The 22669-nt window shown below is 55.1% G+C and overlaps 2 protein-coding genes across 4 annotated transcripts in view; one reads left to right on the top strand and one right to left on the bottom strand.

Annotated features, from left to right (window-relative positions):
• The window catches only part of FNDC4 (fibronectin type III domain containing 4), a 10697-nt gene extending 252 nt beyond the window's left edge, over positions 1-10445 (top strand). The window contains exons 2-6 of one of the 2 annotated variants that reach the window (XM_010565907.1): positions 5119-5234; positions 5760-5964; positions 6893-6982; positions 8243-8376; positions 10413-10445. In XM_010565907.1, coding sequence (XP_010564209.1) covers positions 5119-5234; positions 5760-5964; positions 6893-6982; positions 8243-8376; positions 10413-10445 — 578 coding nt within the window. Of the gene's footprint in view, positions 1-5118; positions 5235-5759; positions 5965-6892; positions 6983-8242; positions 8377-10409 lie in introns of both variants that reach the window. The other variant, XM_010565906.1, reaches the window with a different exon arrangement.
• A 5210-nt stretch (positions 10446-15655) lies between these two features.
• On the bottom strand, positions 15656-20478 carry LOC104830764 (low density lipoprotein receptor adapter protein 1-like). 2 transcript variants are annotated; one of them, XM_010565903.1, is made up of 7 exons: positions 20342-20478; positions 19702-19814; positions 18637-18751; positions 18180-18252; positions 17684-17749; positions 16582-16631; positions 15656-15741 (listed from the first exon to the last, which is right to left on the bottom strand). In XM_010565903.1, exons 1-6 carry the CDS (start codon positions 20459-20461, stop codon positions 16606-16608), a joined length of 513 nt encoding a protein of 170 aa, XP_010564205.1. In that variant the 5' UTR covers positions 20462-20478; the 3' UTR covers positions 15656-15741; positions 16582-16605. The 2 variants fall into 2 exon arrangements, with proteins under 2 accessions (XP_010564205.1, XP_010564206.1); XM_010565904.1 differs by lacking the exon at positions 17684-17749.
• Between the last annotated feature and the right edge of the window lie 2191 nt (positions 20479-22669).

Below are 22669 nucleotides of genomic sequence, written 5' to 3'. Positions count from 1 at the left end.
TGGCCTTGGCCGCGATCCGGTGGGGCCCAGCCCTGCCGCCTCCGGCCCCCTGGCAACCCCCCGGGGCCGCGCCGTGGCCTCCAAGCCAGCCGTGCCTTCGTGGGACGGGGTGCGATCGTGTGGCCGTGCCGCCCTCCGTGCGCACCAGGCTCTCCCGGGGGCACCTGGAGTCGCCGCCTGCGGCTTTGGCTCCCGAAGCCTCCCGCTTCTGGGCGAGGCAGTGGGGAAACGCGGGATCTCCTTGTGCCCCCGCGGAGCAGGGCCTCCTTGTTTCCCGTCCTTGCCCCTCACCAGTGAGCAGCGAGTCCCGAGGGAGTTAATGGCCCCGGGCAGGGATGCTCCAGTGCTGTAGGCTGGGCTGTGAGCTGGTTCCTGCCTGACAGGCGTTCCTGCCTGCCTTGCTCTCTCTGGGCTGGTGTTTGCCAAGACACCGAGGTCTGTCAGCACGCAGGGTACCTCTGTCCTTTCTTCCCTTGACTCCTTTGAATGACCCTGTGTCAGTGGCAGCCTTCTGCTGTCTATTAACCCCTTATCAGGTTACTGATGTATCAGATTGATTTGTATCAGACGTGTTCTGATATGTTCTGCCATGTTTTCAGTCTCCTTGCAAAATATGCATTCCAGGGCCTGATGGATTCAGGAAGAAATGCAGTCAGGGTTGTTAAAAAGGGGCCACTTATTTTTAGATGTGCAGCCTGATGCTTACCTCCCTACTGCAGGGATAAGTTGGGCAAACATCTGGGTGCCCTTGAGCAGCAGTCCAAAGGGCACAGGCTGAGGGGCAGGTAAGGTCCCCTCTCCAGAGTCATAGCAGGATGGGGAGGGCACCAGTGGGGCTGTGCCCCATCCCTATGCAGCGCCACATCTGCCAACATCGGTCTTGAAGGGCATCTGTCTGGCCCCTTCTCTAACCTACAAAGCCAGGTTGCATGGCAGATCTAGTCCAGTGCTCAGCTGCTTACAGGTCAGCCGTCCGTGCCGCTCAACCTCAGGCTGCAGTGCTGCTGGCTCCAGCACACAGGACCAACTCTTCCCACCTCTTCAGCAGGTCTGAAAGGAACGCACTGCTGTAGTGACAGGACAAAAGGGTGCGCCAGGCCTTAAGTAAGTGATTGCTCTTTCTGTGGTGGTGTCCATTTCTTAATATGGCTTTAATCAAAAGTGAAGCTGGATAACTTATAAATGATGCAGAACCATTAGCGATTGATGCATTGGGCAGGACTTAACTGTGGCATGCTTTTCCCAGAGAGCCCAGCAGGGTGTTGGAGCATCTTGGCTTTACAGGAATGTTTTTAATAGTTGGCTTCAGAGAGTACATTTTTTGGAGCCCTTGCACTCACAGATCTTTATGGCAACAGCTCTGGCATGAAACTGCTCTGACCTCAGCTACAGAGCAGGCTGGAGAATGTCAGCCTTAATGTGGGGATCATACGCAAAGCTTTCTGTGGTGTGAGCTGTCCTTTGGAGGTCTTGTCATAGCACCTTTCAGTGAGGTCTCATCTTGCATATCCTTGGGATTAAACGTTGCCCTGTGTTTCTAGGGTGAACTTCTCTAGTTTCAACTTCTGAAACTTCCTGTCCTTTCTCTTCCTGCTAGGTGTGCAAATCCCATATGCTCAGAGGTGTCTTTTCTGCAGTTTGCTGAACTGCAGACTGACCAAGGGACACTAATTTTTCCAGTGAAGAACTGCAGCCTGGACACCTTCTCACTGTCACACAGCTTCAGGTCTGCTTGCCTGGAGCCTGTACAAAGTATGTTTACAATGCATGAGGTCTGAAGCACTGACTAGCCATGTGCACTGTGGCTCCGCCATGCCCCCAGGTCCTCTCACCCTCCCCTCTCTCCATTTGGGACATTTGGGGATTGGCTCTGGGTGTAATAGCAGATCACGTTGGCTTTGTGTACTGTCTTTGCAGTATGATACCAGGGTGATATCCCCCCTGGGATGCCATTCTGCTGCCAGTAAATGAAGGTCCCTACACAGGGCCTTTGCGAGCTCTGGCTAAGTACAGTTCAAGCAATACTGTCAGGCCCATGCAGACCCAGCAGCATGGCTTGTGGATCAGTGTAGTGCCCTTGTTCTCAAATCATAGAGTGACTCAGCCCCAGGGCCATGTCTCAGCATCCCCAGCCCAAAAGCTTGGGCTGGGTTCCCCGCAGAAGTCTAAAAAAATCTTGTGCAGAGCAGGGAGCCTGCTACAAGCTCCATCCACAGACTTTTGTGTCGCAGGGATGTCAGACCCTGCCTTTAATTTCCTCACACACCCTTAAAGGTTGGGTAGTCCAGCTGCCCCCTTTGGGCATGTTCAGACCTCATCACATTTTGTTAGATGTAAAAAGCTACCTAATTTATCACTGTATATGTATCCTGTGAAGCACGAGGTCCTGTTCTTGTCCTGAGGCCAGCTGGCAGGCTCTGGTCACATCCATAGCACTAAGTTCATGAGTTCCAAAGAGACGAACACATCAGTGCTAAGTCTTGAGCCATGCCCAAGAGTGGTTTGGGCCCATGCTGGCTGGTTCAGACCAAAACAGTTCCTGGGACCAGTCTCCAACACTAGATCCCTGGGCTGTTCCTGACCTCGTTACATTGCTACAAGGCTACATCGTGGTAGCCTTGGACAACTGTTCTTCTTACACCTGAAGGCTAGCAGAAACATTGCAGTCTCCCACCCCCCACTTCGAAATGCTTCTGCCTGGAACAGTGCAAGGGAGCAGTTATTTGCTAGCTGACAGGGTGCCGTCTACAGCTCAGCTGTTAGTTGTGCTAAGTTAGTGTGCTAAGTTGCACGCTGGCTGAGCCTGGAGCCGAAAACCAGACATCTGTGGGGAGCTCAGCTCCTGTGCTCACAGAATACACATGCCCAAGTCAGTGGCCAGGTCTGGGGACTGCAGCTTTATTCAGAATAGCCTGTTTTGCTGTTGGCCTGTGGGAGACAACGGTGTGCAGATGAGGACATGGCTCAGAGCATCCCTCTCACAGGTTAGAGTGATGAACCAGTTTCCCACTGGTGAAACTCTAAGGAGACACACTCTTCATGGGATAAAGGATGTTTGATTGTATCTTTGAACCCTTTCCAGTCTTCCAGCCTCCTGTTCTGAAAGAGAAGGCGCAGCATCCTGTGATGTCCTTGTTCGTGTTGTCTCCAATGACACTATCTCCTGGTGATGTGGCAGGCTTGTGTTGGGGACTCACTCAGCCCCAGTGTCTCTCTGAAAAAGTGTTTTCTGGTCTCTGTGGGTGACCCTTCTGTCTGTCTTAATTGCCTGTGGCAGACCACAACCCTGCATTTCTCAGAGTGGGAATCACAGCCTTTTCCTGGTTTGATCTGGAGCTGGGTATATTCAAATGTGAACGAATGCATTTAAATAGCTGACCTGCAGAAATTACCTTTCCTTGTCACTCTAATGGTGGTTGGTGGTGGTGTTATGGTTGACTTTTTTTCTTGCTCTCAGGTGCGCTCTGGGGCTCTTTTTCTATCTATATAAATCACAGCATTGAACTTGTGCTACACAAGCAGCTTGTAGAAGGACAGTGTCTTGTTTACAGGGAGAGAGGACACACAAACAGCAGCCTCAGTGTCTTTCTTCATGCGCTCCTGTGTCTAATTTCCAGACAAAATTTGGCTTTGTATGCAGGTCTGTGTACCTGTATAGGATCCTGCCACACTTTTAGTGCTGTGAAATCTCAAAATAGCGATGGTGCGGACCATGGGTCAATCAGGCCAGCTTTCTAAATGATAGCAACAGCTGAGTGTTGCTGCCAGCTTTGCAGCTGATGGCATTGCATTGCTGGGCAAGTCAGCTCTGCCTTCTGCATTGGGTTTTCCTCCCCACTCTAGAGCGGGGAGTAATGCCAGGCAGATGAGTTGGCCAGATTGAGTTGCATAGTGTGTTTATTCCAAGCTGCCCCATTTTTCTGTCACAGTTGATATATAAATACTGTGTCTGGGCTGCTTCCTACACAGTTCTGGGTGGTGTGCCAGGCATTCGTGATATGCACATCCACAGGGCAGCCCCAGAGCTTAGAGGAGCCTGATTCTACCATCACAGTCTTGGTTGAAGAATTGCATTAATGTAGGACTTGTTAGGACTTTCTGGACCCTACAGAAACATGGGACTTCCCTGCCAAGAATATACTCTGTGCCCAGGCTGAGCAGGAGTGTGTCATGCCAGGCAGCCCTGCTTCTGCTAGTGCTAGAGCTGAATGAACTAAACTTTCCAACAGATGAACATCTGAGCAGCAGTGAAGGTACCTCTGATCTGCAAGCAGCTGCCCTCATGAAGAACTGATGTGAATGTCATTCTCTTCTCTGATAGCAGTGTCTCTGCAGTGCTCTGAGACAGGCTGCAAAGACTTTTCTTTTCATGTGATTTTGAGCTGCAGGGACTGGTTAAATTGCCATGACAGTCTCTTAAACTCTAATTCTTTTTTGCTCAAGATGGGCCTTCATGTATTTCCCATTTCGATGTCTGCAAGGCGGAAGGAGCCTACTGGGGGCCCTTCATGTCTTTAGCTGCGTCTGGCAGCCTGGGCACATGGTCAGCATTGCTAATCCCTTTTATGTGGCACATGTATTATGAGCAATGGGCTATGTCTGCCGCTGCAAGCAAGCCCTTTAGAGAAGAGCCAGTCAGATGCCTCACGAGCTTGTCCTCCTTCCCTGCTGTAGGACACTGCAGAAGGTGAGGTGTGCAGTGAGCACATTTCTCACCAACAGCCAGGCAGGGAGGAGTCCTGGCCAGTGAGCGAAGACTGCTAAAGCCAGTGGGTGCCACAGAGGGGTAGCTGCACAGGCAGGGAGTAGCTCTGTGCCTGCATACCTACCCCTGCCCCCCGCCCCCCCCACAGCAGGCAGCTGCCCACTAGCCCAGGAAGCACCATGCGTGCCTGTGTTACTGCTGGCAGGGCCTCAGCCTTGTGCATGCTGTGCCACTCCTCTCCTGGGGACAGATTCACCTGAGAAGGTGCTCCCTGTAGCCCTGGCCAATGTGCTGCCATGGGCAGATGTTGGAGAGGCCCCCCATGGTGGTGTGCAGGGGTGAGTGCCTGTTCTGAGACATCTTCTTTTGCCTCTTTCCTGTGCTTTGCCCCGGTCCATTCCTGGCTCACCCAGACAGGCCACCATCCCCTGTCAACGTGACTGTGACGCAGCTGAAGGCAAACTCTGCCACAGTCTCCTGGGACGTCCCAGAAGGAGACGTGGTCATCGGCTATGCCATCTTACAGCAGGTATCCAGGCTCTGTCCCCAGGGGGCTGGGGACCCCTCTCACTGATAACCAGCATGCTCCTGTGTCAGCCCTTTTGCCGCAGTGTGGAGCTCCTCTGGCACCTGCCTGAGGACACCTCTGCTGTTGAGCAGCCCTTGCCAGGGCACCCTGTCCGAGCCATCCATCCTGATGGGAAGTAGCAGACCGTGGGCTGCACTGGGGGTAGCTGTCCCTCCAGTGGCTTGCCTGTGATTTCTCTGGATAAGGATGGTGCTTCAGCCATGACATGACCCTTCTTTGCTTGCCTTGCTCTGCCTCCACAGCCCCAGATGATGGTGGCTTCTCCAGGGAGGCGCCTGGCTCTCAGGCCACCTAGGGATGCTGCATAGCAAAGTGCTGGCCAGCCTGGCCCACCCCAGGGGTGGATGATTGCCCGGGAAGGGAGGAGTGAGGGGTAGTGTGCGCAGCACAGCCCTGCAGGCAGGGGCCTGTGGCTGGTGCAGCTGGGAACAGCCTCCTGGGGATGACAGCTCTTCACTCTGGCAGCGGCAAGATGGACAGATGCAGCGCTTCATCCGGGAGGTAAACACCACCAACCGGGCCTGCGTGCTGTGGGACTTGGCAGAGGATGCTGATTACATCATCCAGGTGCAGAGCATCGGCCTGTATGGAGAAAGCCAGGCCAGTAAGCGTGTCCACTTCCGGACCCTGAAGGAGACTGACCGCCTCCCTTCCAACAGCTCCAACCAAGGTGAGGCAGCTCCTTCCAGCTCGCCCAGGTGCTGCTGGTGGGGCCATACCTGGAGGTCTCCACAGCACACGGGCAGGAATCCAGCAGCCAGTGAGGAAGGTGCTGCCCTGAGCAGCAGGCTGCTTGGGACACATGGGGTCATAATGGGTAGCGGGGTTGTACAGGCTGCTGTTGTGTCCACTACGGCCATGATAATGTCCCCATGTCCTGGTTTACAGCCCTCCTGTACCCGGTCTTGGCACCCTATTCAGCTAAGCAGGCTGTGGCCAGGGCAACTGCTGTGGTCTGCTCAGCTGCTGCCCATAGGAAGCAAATATTGAATGGGCTCTCAGATGTCCCAGCCTGCAAGGTACCAAAGGACAAATGATGGAGCCCCACAGTCTCCTCTCCTACTCAGATCCATGTTGTGCCTTCTTTCTTTGGGGTTGCCTACATGCTGGTCCATGAGACATGATCCAGGAATCCAAGAGAGGTGATGCCCAGAGGGGGTCCACTGGGCACAGGGGTCTGTCTCCAGAGCTAGCCATGAGGGGGACTTGAGAAGAGTATAACAGGGCAAGCAGATGGCTTACTTTCCTCAGAACTTTTGTGTTCAACTCAGGGCTTTCCTAACCTGCCCTGGTCCCTACATAGGGAGTAAGCTCAGGGATTACTCCCATGCATTGTGCAGTCCCTACTTGAACCCAAACAAGCTGTTAGAATCCCTGACTGCCCTTGGAAGCAAGGATGGTTTATCTGACACAGGAAAGCCACAGGCTGCATGTCCTCTCCCCAGCCAAGATGTCATCCCAAACCTGTCCTTGTTTGGGGGAGGTGGGCCTCTCTCCTCTGGAGCTCCTTTTCAGATCTTTGAGCGTTGCTGGTCCTGAAGTAGGTTCTGGTAGGAGGGTATCTGCTGCCAGCCCTGCCTGGGTTCTCTTCTCTGCAGGTGACATCACCATGGAAGGGCTGGACAAAGACAGGCAGCTGCAGACAGGCGAGATTATCATCATTGTGGCTGTGCTGCTCATGTGGGCAGGTGAGTGCCACAAGCAACATTCTGGCAGGCTGGGGCAGAGATGCAATCCAGGGCCCACAAAGACGATGGGGCTAAAGAGAGTGCAGAGGCATATTGGTATGGGTCTGGCATCCTTTCCAGTAAGTTCATTGAGTCTCTGTAGGAGCTCAAGCCAGTGCGGTAAAAGGAGCAACCACAGCCACTGCTTAGCAGTGATGGCCTGGAGCATGTGGGCTGGGTAGCCTGACTGCTGTGCTGGAAGAGCAGGAGACAATGTGGGACCCAAGCAATACAGGGTGGGAGCATCGCAGCTGACATTAACTATCATGTAACTTGGGCCTTAGCTAGCTTGTCTGACATCTGGTAACATTGCTGCACTGGCTGGTAGTGGCTGTGCCTCAATCAGCTAAAACTGTAAGATGGGTGATTTGCTCCTCTACAGCAGCTGATTAAAGCCAGTGCTTTAGCAAACAGCACATAGCCCTGGGAGCAAGGAAGCCTGAGCGGTAAGTCAGCTCCTGACTGGTCACATGCAGCTGCTGTGAATGGGAAGTCATTTGTCCCCTACTCCCTTCCCAATAAATGTGGATTTTCTAGTGGCATCTTGCAGGAATCTCTCCTTGTCTTAGCCCTGAACACTTTTCTAGTGCACTGGAAGAAAATACAAGATGCCTGCTGATAGCTTACACCTCGTGCAGGTTGGTGTGTCAGAGTGCCAACAGGGAGAAATCAGGTCCAGTCTGTGGGTGGCTGTGATAATGCACTGTGGTTTGAATGGGTCCAAGACATCTAATGATTACAGTTCAAAGCATTGCTCCAGAGTCCAGTGTCCCAAGGTGTGGGGCGTGTGCTGTGTGAGATGGGTACTGTAAAACCATGACAGAGTGACTGACCCCACAGTCAGTTTGCAAGACAGGACAAAGCCAAGGGCTGGCTTTTATGAGGGTCGCAAGCACTGGACAAACAACTTTAGTGCCTTGCTGGAGGCACTCAGCTGCTCACTGACCTCAAGTGCTGTCCCTCTCCAAGTGCCTCAACATCTGCCTTTGGCTTCACAGCCCTGAGCACCTCATGTGTGCCCTGCTGGCTTTAGCTGCATCCGTGTCTCGTCTGCCCATGGAAACTGGCCTGACCACACATGCAGAGGTGCCTGGGGTGGTCCAGGCTGACACAGATGGAGGGTGTGGGTGACCAGCACTGCTCTCCAGCTGGGATGCTGTGGGGAGGGGAGGCAGGGGGCAGCCAGTGTGAGGGAGTCCTTCATCCCCCGTCTTTCGGCAGCGGTGATCGCCCTCTTCTGCAGACAGTATGACATCATCAAGGACAATGACTCCAACAACAACAAGGAAAAGACAAAGCCATCCTCGGAGCATAGCACACCAGAGCGACCGAGTGGAGGGCTGCTGCGGAGCAAGGTGAGTGGGGAGGGCTGGCAGGAGGGATGGCATATGATGTCTGCTGTGGCTTGCTGCCTGGATAGGTTCTGGCTCTCTCCAGAAACGGAAACACCCCAGCTCGTGCTCTCACCCTAAAAACTGAGGAGGGTTTTTACGGTGCAGTGAGCCCTGGTCTCTCTGGGGTAGTGTATGTGTATGTGCCCCGTGGGTGATTGCAGGAGAAACACTGGAAGAGGTGGCAGGATATATCAGCTGGGATGGCTCCCACACAGCAGGGCGGTACGTGTCCTCTCACTGTAACAGCCCCTTCACCATGCCCCTCCAAGGCTGCACCTCTTCAGCATCCCATAGACAGGTTCAGGCAGGAGGCAGACAAGCTGGGCAGCTGTTCTTATGGTTCCTGCACTGGTCTATCGCTGCTCACTTTCTGCCTTCACTGGGGCCTGCTCCAGGCCATCAACACACAAGTTGTTCATGGGAAGCACCCCAGAGCCCCTTCCCAACTCTCATGGAGGTACTGTGCCAGGCTATGGATGGGGAGGGAGCAGTACTTTCATCTGGCTGTTCTCTCAGCACCTGACACTTCTCCCTTTGTTACTTGACAAAGACAGTAATTTATAATCCTTTATATATAATGCTTTAATGGGACCTTGCATTAGGTTTTCCCTTGTGTCTCATCTGCCTCCTCTATCAGTGGGAACTCTGCTCACTGTTGCCTAACTGCCCCTCTGCTTACACATCTTGGTTTCCAGTGGATGTTGGAAGCAGAAACTTCCTGTTTGGACTTCAAGGCCCCAGTTCTCATCCTCCAGATTTTCCCGCTTCCTGACTACTCCTTGCCAAAAAAGATCCCTGCTCCAAACTGACCCTGCTCATATAGGGCTGAAAAGGCAAGTGCAAAGGCCTGTTCCTGCTGCTGCTTGCGAAGTTCACCTTTACGGGGCTGATGCACCTGAGTTTGTCTTTTTGCATTCGCCATACTCTTAGCATCCTTGCAGGTGACAACACTGCAAGTTTATTCTTGCAGTCATTAATTACAAAGCTGGGAACAAGGTATAGAAAAAGCTTTGCATTCACTTTGCCTACTGGCTTCAGGGCCAAGCTGCTGTAAAGCAGCAAACAGTGCAGCTCTTGATCTGGGCCCTGTTATAAAGCGTGGTCTTGGGGACACTCGCCTCCTGCACCCTGCTTCAGTGTGCAAGGGCTGAGCTATGAAACACATGTGCAGCAACCAGGACCCCTTCCCTTCCCAGCACCTTCTTTGAATTCACATATCCGCTGTGCTCTTCAATGAGCATATTCCTTTTAATGTAAGGGAAAGTGCCTGCTAGTGCTTGCAACAGTTTTTGAGAAAATCCACCTCGCACCTGCAGCCTTTAGTTCCCTTGGCATATGCCAGAGCTGTCATGAGGGGTATGGCAGTGAGACATGCTTGGCCCTCAGCAGGCCTTATCTGTTCCTCCATGCTGGTCATCTCATGCTTTGTGGATTCTCTACCCCATGGCAGATGTCCTCCTACCCCCTCACTTACCTTTTCTGCTCTGACCCTGCACCTACCTCCTGTCCAAGGACATCAGGTGCAGCGTGGCTACCACTAGGGACCAGACAGAAGCCACCAGATACCTGCAAGCCCTGGAGGCTGAAGAATGTGGGGCAGGGGGGCTGGTTCACCCAGGAGTACTGGGGCACCACAGTGGGCAGAAAGGCTTCCTGGGGAGGCAAGTGTGCAGTTGAAGGGACTGACCTGGAGGGAGGCACCAGGCAATGCAGCTGAGCTACCTGAACCTTTCTGCCAGGAGAGCACGTCAGTGCAAAAGGCTGAGGTTTCAGGGTTAGCTTCCTTGGTCTCCTGAGGGGGATGCTGAAGCCAGGTCTCTGCTGCAGCTCACCCACACCTCAGCTCAGGGTAGAGGGCTCAGCTGCACCTGGGAGCCCTTTAGCAGAGGTTTGCTGGTCTTAGTGCCTGCCTGGGAGGTTGGGGGCTCTGCCGTAGGGTCTGCATCCCAGGGGCTTAGCAAAGCAGGGCCTTAAAGCAGATTTTTCTCTCATAGAAGAAGTCTCCCTCAGTCAATATAATCGAGGTGTAAGTGCAGCACCAGCTCTGCATCTGGGGTCCTGGGCATCCTGCCAGAGCCAAAGCAGGCCTTGGAAGAAGAGGCAGCACCAGGCGCCCAGCCTGGAACTCTGCATGCGAAGATCCGCGTATCAGAACTTACGCTTTCCCGAGGGCGCCTGTCCGGGGATGTGCATAGAGCCGGCTCCCAGCCGTGCATGCAGTGCGCGGCCCTGCCCATCCCGCATGCCTGGCCCCGCTCCCCTGCCATTGTGGAGCATGGAGCTGAGAAAGGGTGGGGGGGCCGCACCACCAGCCCAGGGGAGCAAGCCTAGGGGAGCAGAGGGGCTGGTGCGCTGGCTTGAGGGGAGGCAACATCCCTGTGCACTGGCTTGGCCTGGAGCAGACCTTGCTCTCAGCTGCGGTGTCTGGGCTCGGAGGGCTGCCTGTGGAGGGCAGGAGCTGCTCCCTTTTGGCCCCAAGACTGGGGATGGGGCAGTGCAGGCATTCGCCCCAGTGCTGCCAGGGAAGTCGTAGCCAGGTGGCAGGAGGGTTTGTCTGTGGGCTGGGCCCGGCAAGCACAGCTGAAGAGTGGATCCCTGCTGGAGAACAGGGCTCCGCTGCACCCCATTGTTGCCATGCAGGGGCTTCAAGGCCTCTCCCTGCTGCAGGGGACAAAGACACAAATGAGCTAGTGCTGCCACAGTGCCCAGCCAGCCTGCAGAGCATGCAGCCAGGACAGGGAGTGCTGGCAGGAGCAGTTCTGTGGGGCAGTGTGAGCCCCACGGAGCTATGGGAGCAGGCAGTGCCAGGGCATGGCTGTGGCTTTGCCATTTCCCTAGTAGAGCTGAGTCCTGACACATTCAAGCTGTTTGTGGGGGAGCTGCTGAGCACCCTGTGAGCAGTGCGGTGCCTGTGCTGCCTGGAGGAGATAGTGTGGTGAGGCCCAGCAAGGTCTCAGCAGGCTCGGCAGGATGTGCGCTGCAGAGTTCATCACCGCTCTGGGGACAACCCTAGCTTCAACAGTGTCACATCCTGTTCTGGCTCCTTCTGTCTTGTGGAGGTATGGTCATTGCTGATGCTCCCGCTCCTGGCTGGTCCCGTGGCCTGCACCAGGTTGGCTGATGTGACAGACCTGTTGGAAAGGGCTGGCCCTGAATGCCCAGAGGTGGTGGACCACTGGCTTGCTGTCATGTGCTCAGTCTGCCTGCTCATGTGAAGACAACATGAACCATCGACCACCCTGGGGCTGGTGAAGTGGAGATGTCTGGACTGTGCTTGTTTGCTCTTGAGAGCCTGCAGGCAGAAGTCTGTCACTGGGTATCTGCACTGCCCTGCACCTGAGGCTGAGGCCAGGCCCAGACATGCTCTCTTGCCGGTAGTAGGAGGGATCAGGGTGATGTGAGGAGGCTCTCTGCTGCAGAGATAGCAGCTGGTGCCCTGGCTGCTGCTTTCCCTCCGTGCTCTGCTCTGTGGCCTGTCACTGAGCTGGGGTGCTGGCTCTGCAGCCCTGGACTCAAGCATCACAGGATCCAGCGTCTTCCAGGAATAAACCTCCCAGTAAAGCACTTTCAGGACTCTTCCTTCCAGGTGCTGCTCAGCTCCTGCTGCAGGACTAGGTGGGGAAGGACGGGATAAGTGACTCCCTGTGGCAGGGTCTTTTCAATAAAAGCATCCTGGCTCAAAGGCAGCATTGTCCTGCAAAGTTGCAGGTCTGTGTCTGTGTGTGTGCATGCGTACATGTACCAACACTTCTTGAACATGTGTGTGTAGCCTTTAGGACACCTGTTCTTGCATGCTGTGCAAGAGCTGCAGGTCCTCTAAGGTCATCTTGCACACCTCTCTGGCCTCTGAGGGACTGCCAGTGCTGCATGCTGGGCTATGTCATGCTGCTGGACAAGTTGCAGTTACACTGTCCCACTGAGGATGGCATCACAGCTGCTTTCTCTGCACAAATGAAACGGGCTGCAGAGAGCAGACACCCTGGCAGCAGCACCATGAAGGAGGCTGAAGCCAGATCCCAGCAGGCTGCTGGCTGCAGGGGGCTGTGGTGCTCCCTGGTCAGGTGAGGAGAGGGAGGTACCTGAGCACCGTGGTGGTGGGGTGCAAGTGCTGCTGTGCTGTAACTTGGGCTGCAGGGAGCATGGCCATAGCTCCAGAGAAACAAACCACTTTTGTTTTGCCAGCTAACTTGTTTTTTAGGGAGGTACATTAAAAGAAATAGGGCTGTCAGGGAAATACAAGAGGTTTTTAAAAGTTCTGGTGCCCTGTAAAATGTTCAGAGGTGCTGGAGGCTCAGAGCAGACACATGCCTACTGTCATGAGTTCTTTAACCAGACCAGAGACAGACACAAAGAAACAAAGGAGCATGACTGTGCAGCAGATTTGAGGAGCTGGGGGAGGCACCAAAAAAAAAAAAAGTACGTAAAAATGCAGTGGTTGTGGCCAAATAAAAAAGGAGCACAAAAGTCGGTCACACTAAATGTAAAATCAGGGTGTGGTGTTGATGCAAAAAAGACACCCCCCCCCCCCCCCCCCAAAAAAAAAAAGCCCAAACCCCAGCTACCACTCCTTTCTCAGACCATGGCAGTGCAGGAAGGCAGGGAACTGCAGAGATGAGGGCTGCACAGAAAAGGCAGCAGCAGTGTTGGACAAAGGTATTTTCTGATGCACGTACAAGTGCACACCCTGCAAATGAGGTTGGCAGCACCAGCACAGGACAGTGCAAATGCCCAACACAGTGCCAGGGCAGAGCAGGACATGCACATGCATACAGATACATACCCCCACCTGCCCTGCAGCACCAACACCACAGTGGTACAAAAAAAGGGCTGTGTAGTTCATGCAGAGCAATTCTAGCACACCAATTTAAGAGATGTTGGACAGTATTAGCACGTGTGGGTGATGGTGAACCCATTGCTAGCTTGTATATTGCTAAAAATAGAACACACTTGGCAAAGGCTCACACACATAAGGCTGAGATGGGGTGTGGGAGGGCAGGGAAACAGTTCACTCTGCAGCAACCGCTGGTTAAAGCCAGGAATAACAGCAGAACTGGCACCCATGAAGTCCTGCAAGAAGCCATACAGGGCTGCAGTGTTCAGCATACTCAGCAAAGAGCACACTGCAGCAACCGTGAGTCCCGGGGAGAGAGGCTGTTAAGCTGCTTAGAGCACTTGTCTGGAGATCTCACAGTTACCAGGCAGCAGGATAGAGCCCACTGCCCTCCCCAGTGGCAGGAGATGGCAAACAGTTATTCACAGGACAAGAGCAAAGGGTGAGTGAAGCAATCAGCACGTGCCAGCATTAGCTGTAGCACTGTCCACCCCTCAGTACTACCTACAGTACTCAGCTACAGGAGAGCATGGATGCCAAGCATCCTGGTTCAGCACATCAAGAGCTGTTAAACCCACAGCACCAACAGGTCAGCCATCCCTCAGTGCTGGAAGCTGAGGCTCTAACAATGACCTGCTCTCCCTAACAAACACCACCAATAACATCTACAGCTTGCTCTGAGCCCTCAGCTGTGGGAAAAAAGGCATGAGGCCACAACTCAATGTGCAAAAGCGCAAGTGAGAAAGCGCACAGCTGTTGGCTAACCTGCAGGGACCCAAGCCTCCCCAGAGCATAAGCCTTCCCCACAGCACTTGCCTGCAGCACTTGCTGGGAGACTGGCTCTGCCATCTCAGGCTGCACACAGCCAGTACTGCTCAGCTGGGGCTGTCAGTGTCACCAGCCTTAGAAGGGGAGATGTGCTGCAATATGACAGGAACCCAGCAGCAAGGTCCTCAGCCAGAAAGCAGCTGCAAACTGTTACTTGCTGGAGAAACCAGACATCCTGCTGGCTGCAGCCTCCCCTGCTCTTATCTGGGGAAGGAAATCAAGTGCATGGCTTACCCATGTCTCCAGACCACAGCCAGGTGTGCAGCAGGGCATAGGCACCCCAGAGCAGAGCAGGCACACAGGGAGAGGTTGAGAACCACTGCCACACAGGGGGCTTGTGTCCTCCCTGGCCTCAGCATGGTCAGCTGTCAGCTCCCATCGGTGCAGATGATGTTCACAAGTGCTCAAGCCATACCAGTCCAGCACAGCCTGGACCAGCTACCCCTCCCCCCACCAGATAACAAGGGCCACCCTGGGCCCCAGCAGCCCTCAGCATAGGGGGAACAGCTCCCTCAGGGCCAGCAGCCGAGGAAGACATGGGAGCTCCAGGGCAGCTGCAGGTTCCATCATCTCAGGGCACAGCCCAGGCCCTCACCACAGGCACTGCAGCAGAGACACAGTACCTTGCACACTTGTGCATGACACCCCATCCAGCACTCAAACCCAAATGACAATAGTAAAAAACTCAGTTTATTTCCCTATAAAGGCAGAGCTTTCCTTTAAAAACAAGCTCATTCACTCATGAGAGGGTGTGGGGCTGAACTGCAGGGGCAAGGCCTTCCTCATTCACTCTTCCAGGCCAAGAGCTATCGCTCCCTGACAGTCATGCATGCCGAGCAAGTCCTCCACTATCTCCAGGGGGCTGCTCAGCCTCACCTGGTACCCAACTGCCACCACGAGGAGCAAGGCAGGAGAAACAAGCAAAGCAGGTGAGACAGTGCAGTCCAAGGCGCACTGGCTGCATCCTGCAGGCTCAGAGCACTTGGGGTAGCTCTGCATGCACTGGGAGTGGGCAGAGCAAGGAGCACCGGTCCAGCAGCCTGAGCTGGGAGCAGGGAGCAGCTGCAGTTTGAGGCGGTTCATGCAGGCGGAGAGCAGGACAAGGAACAGGTGTCATGGTCTGTGCACTGCATGGCAGCGGTGCCAGCAGACCCCGTGCCTGGTGGACAGTGCCAGGGGGAGGGGCAGGCACTGTCTGGCCCAGGTGCAGGCACAGGGTGAATCCTGAGTGGCTGGTCCATTGTTGCAGAGATTTGGCTTAGCCCAGGGGAGTCTTGGGGCCAGCAGTCCCAGGGCCAGCTGTGGGGAGGTCTCCAACCCCTCCCAGCCCCTTCCAGCTGTCTGGGGGTTGCCCCAAGCGGCAGCACAGTAGCTGTGCAGTAGGAGAGCTTGCCCTGGGCACAAGAAATGCTGACTCTGAAAAGCAAGAGGGAGGAAGACCTGGTCCATGAGGCATGCAGTTGGGAACCCAGCACAGCCTAGGAGGGGAAACAGACCTTCCCAGGTGAGCCATCAGCCCCCTCCTCCTGCAGAGGACATGCTGGGGGATGTGGCAAAGCAGCACTGAAGGAAGAAACTTACCTGCTGGGCTGTGGGCTCCCTTCCCCACCTCCTCCATGCTGCTTTGGAAGAGAACACAGCACCCATCATACCCCAAGCAAGGCCTGCTGAGAGATGCAGCATGCTCATGACCCTGACAACACAGGCATGGCGCAGCAGTACCAGGCACTCAGAGTGCAGAAGGCCCTAGCGCACTTGCTACCAAACCCTTTCCCCAGGCCAGCCTGTCCTGCCTACAAAGGGCTGGCACTTCACAGAGCCACATACATAGCTCCAGTCTGTGTACGCACTGGTTCCCAGCTGATGCCAGCTCAGACCAGGCTCAGCCCTGCGGCGCTGACAGACCCCAGCCAGGTGTCAGCTGACAGACACATGGAAAACAGCCACAATGGAACAGGCCTCTCACACCCACCACCACAGGCACTTCTGCAAAGACCTATGGGTTAATACTCCACTGCCAGACTGGTACCACCAGCTCCTCCCAAGCACAGGACAGACACCAGCAAGCTCAGCCCCAGGCCCTAGTCCACACAGAAGTCAGCATGACTAGGCCTCCATCCTGGTCCAAGCCCCAGGGAAATCAGTGGGAGGAGAGGGACAACTCTGAGTCCCACCTGAGAAGCATGTCTGGATAGGCTGGCCTCAGCAAAGAGTGGCAGAAACAGAAAACAAGTAGCATCTCTGGGTACAACCTGAGGGTCAGCATCTGCCCCACACAGCTCCACTGCAAAAGCTGAACTGCAAGATCTGCCCCTCCACAGCTCAGCTCCCTGTTCACTCAACCTTTCAGCTGACAAAGGCAGAGAAAGCAGCAGAAAGCTCCCCCTTGTTCCCATCAGATCTCCTCCATGCTCCCACTGTGCCTGTGGCCCCAGCAGCTCCCCTTGCATGAGGCACAGAGGTTCATCAGAGAGATCCCTGAACACAAGCAGCAGCTCACCACCTACCCAGATAAGGTTTCACCGATGTTATCATCTTCCTCCTCCTCTTCCTCCTCCTGGCAAACAAACAAACAAACAAACAAAACAAAACAAAAAAAACCCACCATGACACCTCACTGCCTGGGCACGTCTCTGCCAGGAGTGAGGCTGGGCTGCCCAGAGCCTGTTCTGGAGCAGCAGGGCAGTCCCTGGCCCCTTCACAAGACACAGTCACCCACCAGCCATGACACAGACAAAGGGTGCCTACAGGCAGTAGGGGGAGAGATGGCACCTGCAGTGCTGGGCTGCTGAAATCCTCTGGGCCCAGGCACACAGCCACACAAGGGGAGAGACAGACCACGGCACTTCTTACATCCCCTCCAGCCAGCAAAGCACCAAACACAGGCTGTGAGTGGGGAACAAGCTGAGACAGCTGCTGCACACAGCACACCTCTGCCCAGAGACAGGAGAGGGGTGAGCACACCTTACAGCTGGAGGGCCAGGCAGAGGACCACCCAGGAGCAGATTGTAAGCAAGTAGGACCCCAAGCACTGCCAGGGTGGGCCAGCACTGGAAGCATGAGGCCAAGGACCAAGCGTCCAGAGGCTCCTGGGCAGGGACACAGTGAGACCGGCAACACTGGCAATGCTCTGATTGGCTCTGGACATGCAGTAAGTATAGTGCAGCTGGGCAGGGCTGAGCCTTAGCCCAGGCTGGCAAGATGATGACCAAAGGGTCCTCTTCTTCAGAGACAGTGTCTCACCCCTAGTCGTGGCACCAAGCATGCAGAGCAGGTCCCAGCTCCCTGTCTGACAGTGCCAGCAGAGCAGGGCTGAGGGCTGCAGCAATGCTGGGCCTGACAGGAGAGCTGGAGCAAAGACCACCTGAGAAACTGCGCCTGCCTCGTGAGCCAGACAGAGCACAGTGCCTCTCTTCACGTCAGGCCGCCATGTGCAAGGGAGGCTGCGCAGATACCAACAGGGTCCTGGAAGGCCAGGAGGAAAGAGCTGCGTAAGGGTTACTCTTTTCCTGCCCTAATGCAAGACTGCCGTGGGCATGGGCCAGACTTGCACATACTGTACCCCAAACCGGTGTCTGAAGGGAGGGCTCCCTGGGGGGGCTGGCTCACTTGGTCTGCCGGGCTCACTGCTCTCCAAGACACATGAAGGGTGAAGGGGCTGTTCCTGCCTAGAGCCTGGGACAGGGCAAAAGCAGCAGAGTTAGTGCCTGCAACCTGGAGAAGGCCCAGCAGCGGATGTACAGGCAGGACTGTGGGCAAGGGACAGATACCCCTGCTGTGCTCAGGGAAAAGTGCAAACAAGGGTGCAGGATCACTGCTCAGGGCAGGTACCACAGGGCTCTGAGCTGTGCTACAGCTCAGCAATGCAGAAGAGTTCAGCATTGATAGCAGGGATGCCCCCCACCCCAGCCAGAGATAGGGCAGGCTCCCCATGTGGGGCAGTGGCAAAGAACACAACAGCAGGGACAACACTCTCCCTACTTGGTGTGTTTCACCTGCCAGGCAGCAAGCCATCTCTCCTTGGCACAGCCCAAGACAGGGTCCCACACTGGAGACCCCAATCCCAGGGCTAGGCAGAGGGACACGTTTGAGAAATTCCTCTTACCTGCATGTGCTGCTTCCCAGAGATCCAGTGCCATCTGGAAGGCCTGGGCCACGGTCAGAGTCACAGCCTGGGCCTGTGTACAAGAAAGAGAAGGAATGTCTGCTTCCATCTGGGCCCTCAAGCCAAGGCAACCCCACTGCCATGAAATCTGAGAGCCCTCAGGCCTCCCTTGCTGCCTTTCTCTGCAGAGCACACACAAGGAAGGCCAGAGCTCAATGCTGTGTCTGTCTACCCATGTGGGTCAGCCATCCCCAAGAGGAGATCCCAGAGGAGCTTGGGACAGAAGAACCTCCTTTCACTCACCGCCCGCCTCTGCAGTGTGAGCACATGTGCTCCCTCACTCCATTTCCAGCTGAGGTGCACAGAGGTAAGGGCTCTTTCTCTCTGAAGGGGGAGAAGGAAGGCCCTTGCTCCCACCCTTACCTCACAGAGCCAAGAGCAGAAGGGAAGTGCTTACAATCTTCTTCTTGGGTGAGAGGAAGGCATGGCACTCCAGTGCCCCACTGTCCTGGCTCTGGGCAACATAAGCGAAGACTTTGTTCTGCAGCTTGTCTGTTGTGCAGTAGGAGATCCTGCAGGCAGAGAGGAGCTGCTCAGGGTGATAAGGGACCCCAGCACAGGTCTCCTGCTGTGCTCCCAGAACACCAACAAGCAGCGCTGACAGCCTGAGGCTTTCATCTGCCCCAGATGATCAGGCAGCCCAACTCCACAGCAAGGGCCAGAGGCTTCCTGGCACCTACAGCTGGTAAGAGATCACTGCATCCACAGGCATCCCCTCCTATACTGCCCCAGTGTGCTCCTCAGTCCTCTGATGCCCAGTCCAACCCAACATATGAACTCAAGCATTGAGACAAAAGTTGCACAGAAGGGTCGTGATTGCCTCCAAGGACATGATTGGAGGCCAGCCAGTAGGATGGTCTGCCTTGGCACATCAGCTCTGGTGCTGAGACCCAAATTTTGCACCAAAGAGATGTCCTGTCTCTGCTTCCAATCTAGCCACCAGCCTGCAGCCACGCTCCCCTCACACCCAGCACCCACAGACACCCAACCCAGCCAAAGCACAGCTGGCAGCAGTTAAAAAACCCCACATCAGCTCTCACAGCAACTGCCTTTAGCTAGCCCAAGTAAGCTGCAGTCTACGGCACACTCATGCCATTGCAGCCAGAAGGGCGGTCCTGTGTCAGTGGAGAGAGACAGACATGCAGTCCTGCCCTAACTGTGGGGCTTTCCAACCATCAGCCTCGACACCCTGCTTGCATGCCGGAAGAGACAAGCAGGGCCCAGTAAAAAGACAGATGGACTGACCCAAAGCTCAAGGCTGCCCAGGGCCCTGCCTGTATTCAGCCCCAGGCAGTGCCGTGGGGCACAGCAGGGAGAGGGCACAGGCCTCAGGGAGCCAAAGGAAGACCTAAGCTTGAAGGTACCACTGACAGAAGGCCCAACCTTCCCTGGCTGCTCAAGATCCCATCAGTCTCCAGCTGGCTGCTGGGGAACACCCAGGCCCTCCACATGCCATGCCCACCTGTAGATGGAGATGTTCTCAACCATCTCCTTTGTGTCTGCATCCTGCAGCGAAATGCCCCTCGGAGACACTGTCAGAATCACCTTCTGGAACTTGCGAGCTCCCACCCGTGCCTGGCAGTGGGGAGACACCAGACACCTCTGCAAATTGGCAAGGGTCTTCACCCCCCCTCACTGGCAGGAGTCCTCCAGACTCTGTATGGCGTGCCACCCACTTGGACCCTTGCTGCAAAGGCTCCTGCTGTACAGATGGGAAAGCAGAGCCTGGAGATCAGGCGTGCCTTGCATAGAACACCCCTGGAATCCGTTCACACTACTGCCATGCACATGGGAAAGGACAGACCCCACCTCTCCCACTACTTCACCCTCCTCTCTGTGCTGTGACAGGCACAGTTCTGCTCCTAGCCATGTTCCTGGTGTGGGAGCAGGCAGCAGTGGCTGTCCTGCAGGAAGACAACTTCCCCCACAGCACAGAGGCAGAGACCAGCCAGCCTCCTGCACGCCACCCTCCTCTTGGGAACAGCACGGTCCCTCACTGGGGTTCAGGGCTGGGACACGGACACTTCCCGGAGTCCAGGGGCTGGGTTCTGAATTGGCTCTTCTCCACCCCAGCACAGCAGGACCCCAGGGCCAGCTCTCACCGTGGCCACGATCCTGCGGATGGCAGCAGCAGCCATGTCTTCTCCTTTGGGTTTTTCTACCAGCGTCATGCCTAGATACTTGAGTGTGAAGCACATCCCCTCAAGCAGCGGCTCCTGCATATCAGCCCAGCTCTCAGGAAGCTCTGTAAAGACAAAATGCTTTAGAAGCCATGTGCCAGCAGCCCTATGGCTAGACCCAGCAAAGCCACCCCACCTTGTTGCAGCTTCACTGCTCCCAGCAGCAGTGCTGCTACCTGCACTCAGCAGGGCACTCTTCTGGCTCTGTGACATTCTTGGAAGAGAAACAGAGTGAGAGGACAATTCACCATCAAAGCTTTAGTCCTCCATCCCTGGAAGTACAGGCTCTGTCACCACAGATAGTAAGCTCCTGCATATCTGCATAGGGCCTCAGATGCTGCAGTGTTCACTGCTATCTGCAAAAACCTTGCATTCCTGGGTCCCATCTATTTCACTACAAGCAGGATGTTCTCTGTACTCCATTCATCTCTCCCACCTAAGCCACTGGCACACCTCAGAACAGCAGCATTTGCTGCCACATTCGGTCAGATCAAAATCCCCGAGTTGTTCCAGTAGAACCAAAGCCAAACCGTCTGGTAGCTATCATTTGCAGCAGCAGGCTGCCAGGGAAGGCGTAGGTCGTCCAGCACTCATGATCCAAGCTGAGGTGACTGGGAAGCAACTGCACCACAAAGATTCTGTGTTAAGGAAGAGCTCAGACTGGTATTTCAAGGATGCAAACTAGCTTCCAGGAAAACACATCTTATGGATGAACTCCAGTGCACAGAGGGAAAAGAGCTCCCATGTGCATTACTTTGCAGGTCACAGAATTAAAGGGGCACTGGCTTCTGTTTCCTCTGTTCTCTCTTTTCAAACCCCATCGCTGCAGTCAAGAAAAAACAAAACAAAACAAAACAAACTCCAGTGGGCAGAGTCTGTTCACTCAAGAAAGATTTCCTAGGGACAGTTGTCAGCATCTCCAGCTTCCTTCAGAAACCAGTCCATTTCACCAGCATGTTCTGCCACACAGCAGATGTGCTGGTGGGAGAAGGAGCCCTTGCCCTACAGTCAGTCCCGACACCACTACCCTTGGCAGAGAACACACAAAGCAAGCACCACAGAAGCATCCATTTGACCTCTACTCCCACAAGACAAAGCCACTGGCTTCAACAGAAAGTTGACTCTCATCGAAAGCAAAAGCTTTAGTTACCAGACTAGTGTGCCACACACGAAGGAACAATTCTCTTGTGCCAAGCACTTCCTGGTGATAATTTTCAAGAAGAACTGAAGCAGATGTTAGCACACATTTACTTTCCTCAAATCCCAAAGATCACAAGGATGGTGGGAGAGGAGATATGCAGAAGGGCTAAGACACAGGGAGTCACAGTCTCCCTCTTCCTGGGGATTCAGTGCACAGAGGAGGGAAGGAACAGGAACACAGAAGTTACACACACTGCTACAAACGCTAGGTTTGTACACTTCCCTGGGAATTGCCTAGCTATCTACTGTTCACACAAATACTTTCAGGGTTATTTTTCATCTCTTTCCTGGGATTAGCTCCCTGAACACTACTGGCACACTTGCAGAAGGCTCTGACTCATAATTGGAATAACCTGAACCCACAGGGAAATCAGGAGACCTTATATCTGCACAGCATACTCCTGCACAAATGACAACTACCAGGGAACCCACCTGGTACCAGGCTAGAAGAGCACTGTCTCACTCTCTGAGAACAGCCCACACATACAAGGGCTGCCAGAGTGAGCTCTGCTGCTCCAACAAAGCCTTTGGACAGCTGTGACTGAGAAAGCTCAGCCATAGCCTTCCTGCTGGGTCTCTGGGCTCAGCCTCAGATCTGGCTATGCCACAGACAGCACGGCAGCCTGCCTGCAATGAGCAACATGCAGGCCTGCCACACTCACTGTATGCCTGTCCACACCTGCAAAGGACCAGACGCAGTGCTTCGGGGGAGCCAAGGCCTGCACAGGCTGGGGAGGGTGCCCACGGATGAGGCACAGCATGTCCCAGCATCTGGCACTGCCTGTCACAGCCGCCCAAGGCCTTTCAGCCCACTGGTGCGGGTGGCCTCAATTTAAAAGCGGGGCAAGAGGCTGGCAGCCGGGCTAGTGTGGCAGGGAGGGCTAGGCAAGCAGCCCACATCGCTGCTGCCCACCTCGGCCTGCAGTCCCACAGCCTGCCCTGCAGCCTCGCCGCTGCCTGCCTCGGCCTGCGGTCCCACGGCACGGCCACAGCCGTGCCCCGCACCGCGCCCCACAGCAGGCAGCGGCCGCGTCCCGGGCCCGACCAGAC

Source organism: Haliaeetus leucocephalus, unplaced genomic scaffold (assembly GCF_000737465.1).
Source record: "Haliaeetus leucocephalus isolate CR32 unplaced genomic scaffold, Haliaeetus_leucocephalus-4.0 Scaffold197, whole genome shotgun sequence".
Lineage (NCBI taxonomy): Eukaryota > Metazoa > Chordata > Aves > Accipitriformes > Accipitridae > Haliaeetus > Haliaeetus leucocephalus.
Note: the sequence above shows the minus strand (reverse complement) of the source record. Positions and strands in the feature narration are given on the sequence as shown.

Bases quoted from the DNA above. Each gene is read 5' to 3' on its own strand.
- LOC104830764 (XM_010565903.1), bottom strand. From the start codon at position 20,461: ATGCAGGAGCCGCTGCTTGAGGGGATGTGCTTCACACTCAAGTATCTA. The intron at 19,815-20,341 runs GTGAGAGCTGGC...CCCCACTGCCAG, and splicing joins TCCGCAGGATCGTGGCCACG to GCACGGGTGGGAGCTCGCAA. The intron at 16,632-17,683 runs GTGAGCCAGCCC...TTTGTTTGCCAG, and splicing joins CAGTGAGCCCGGCAGACCAA to GAGGAGGAAGAGGAGGAGGA.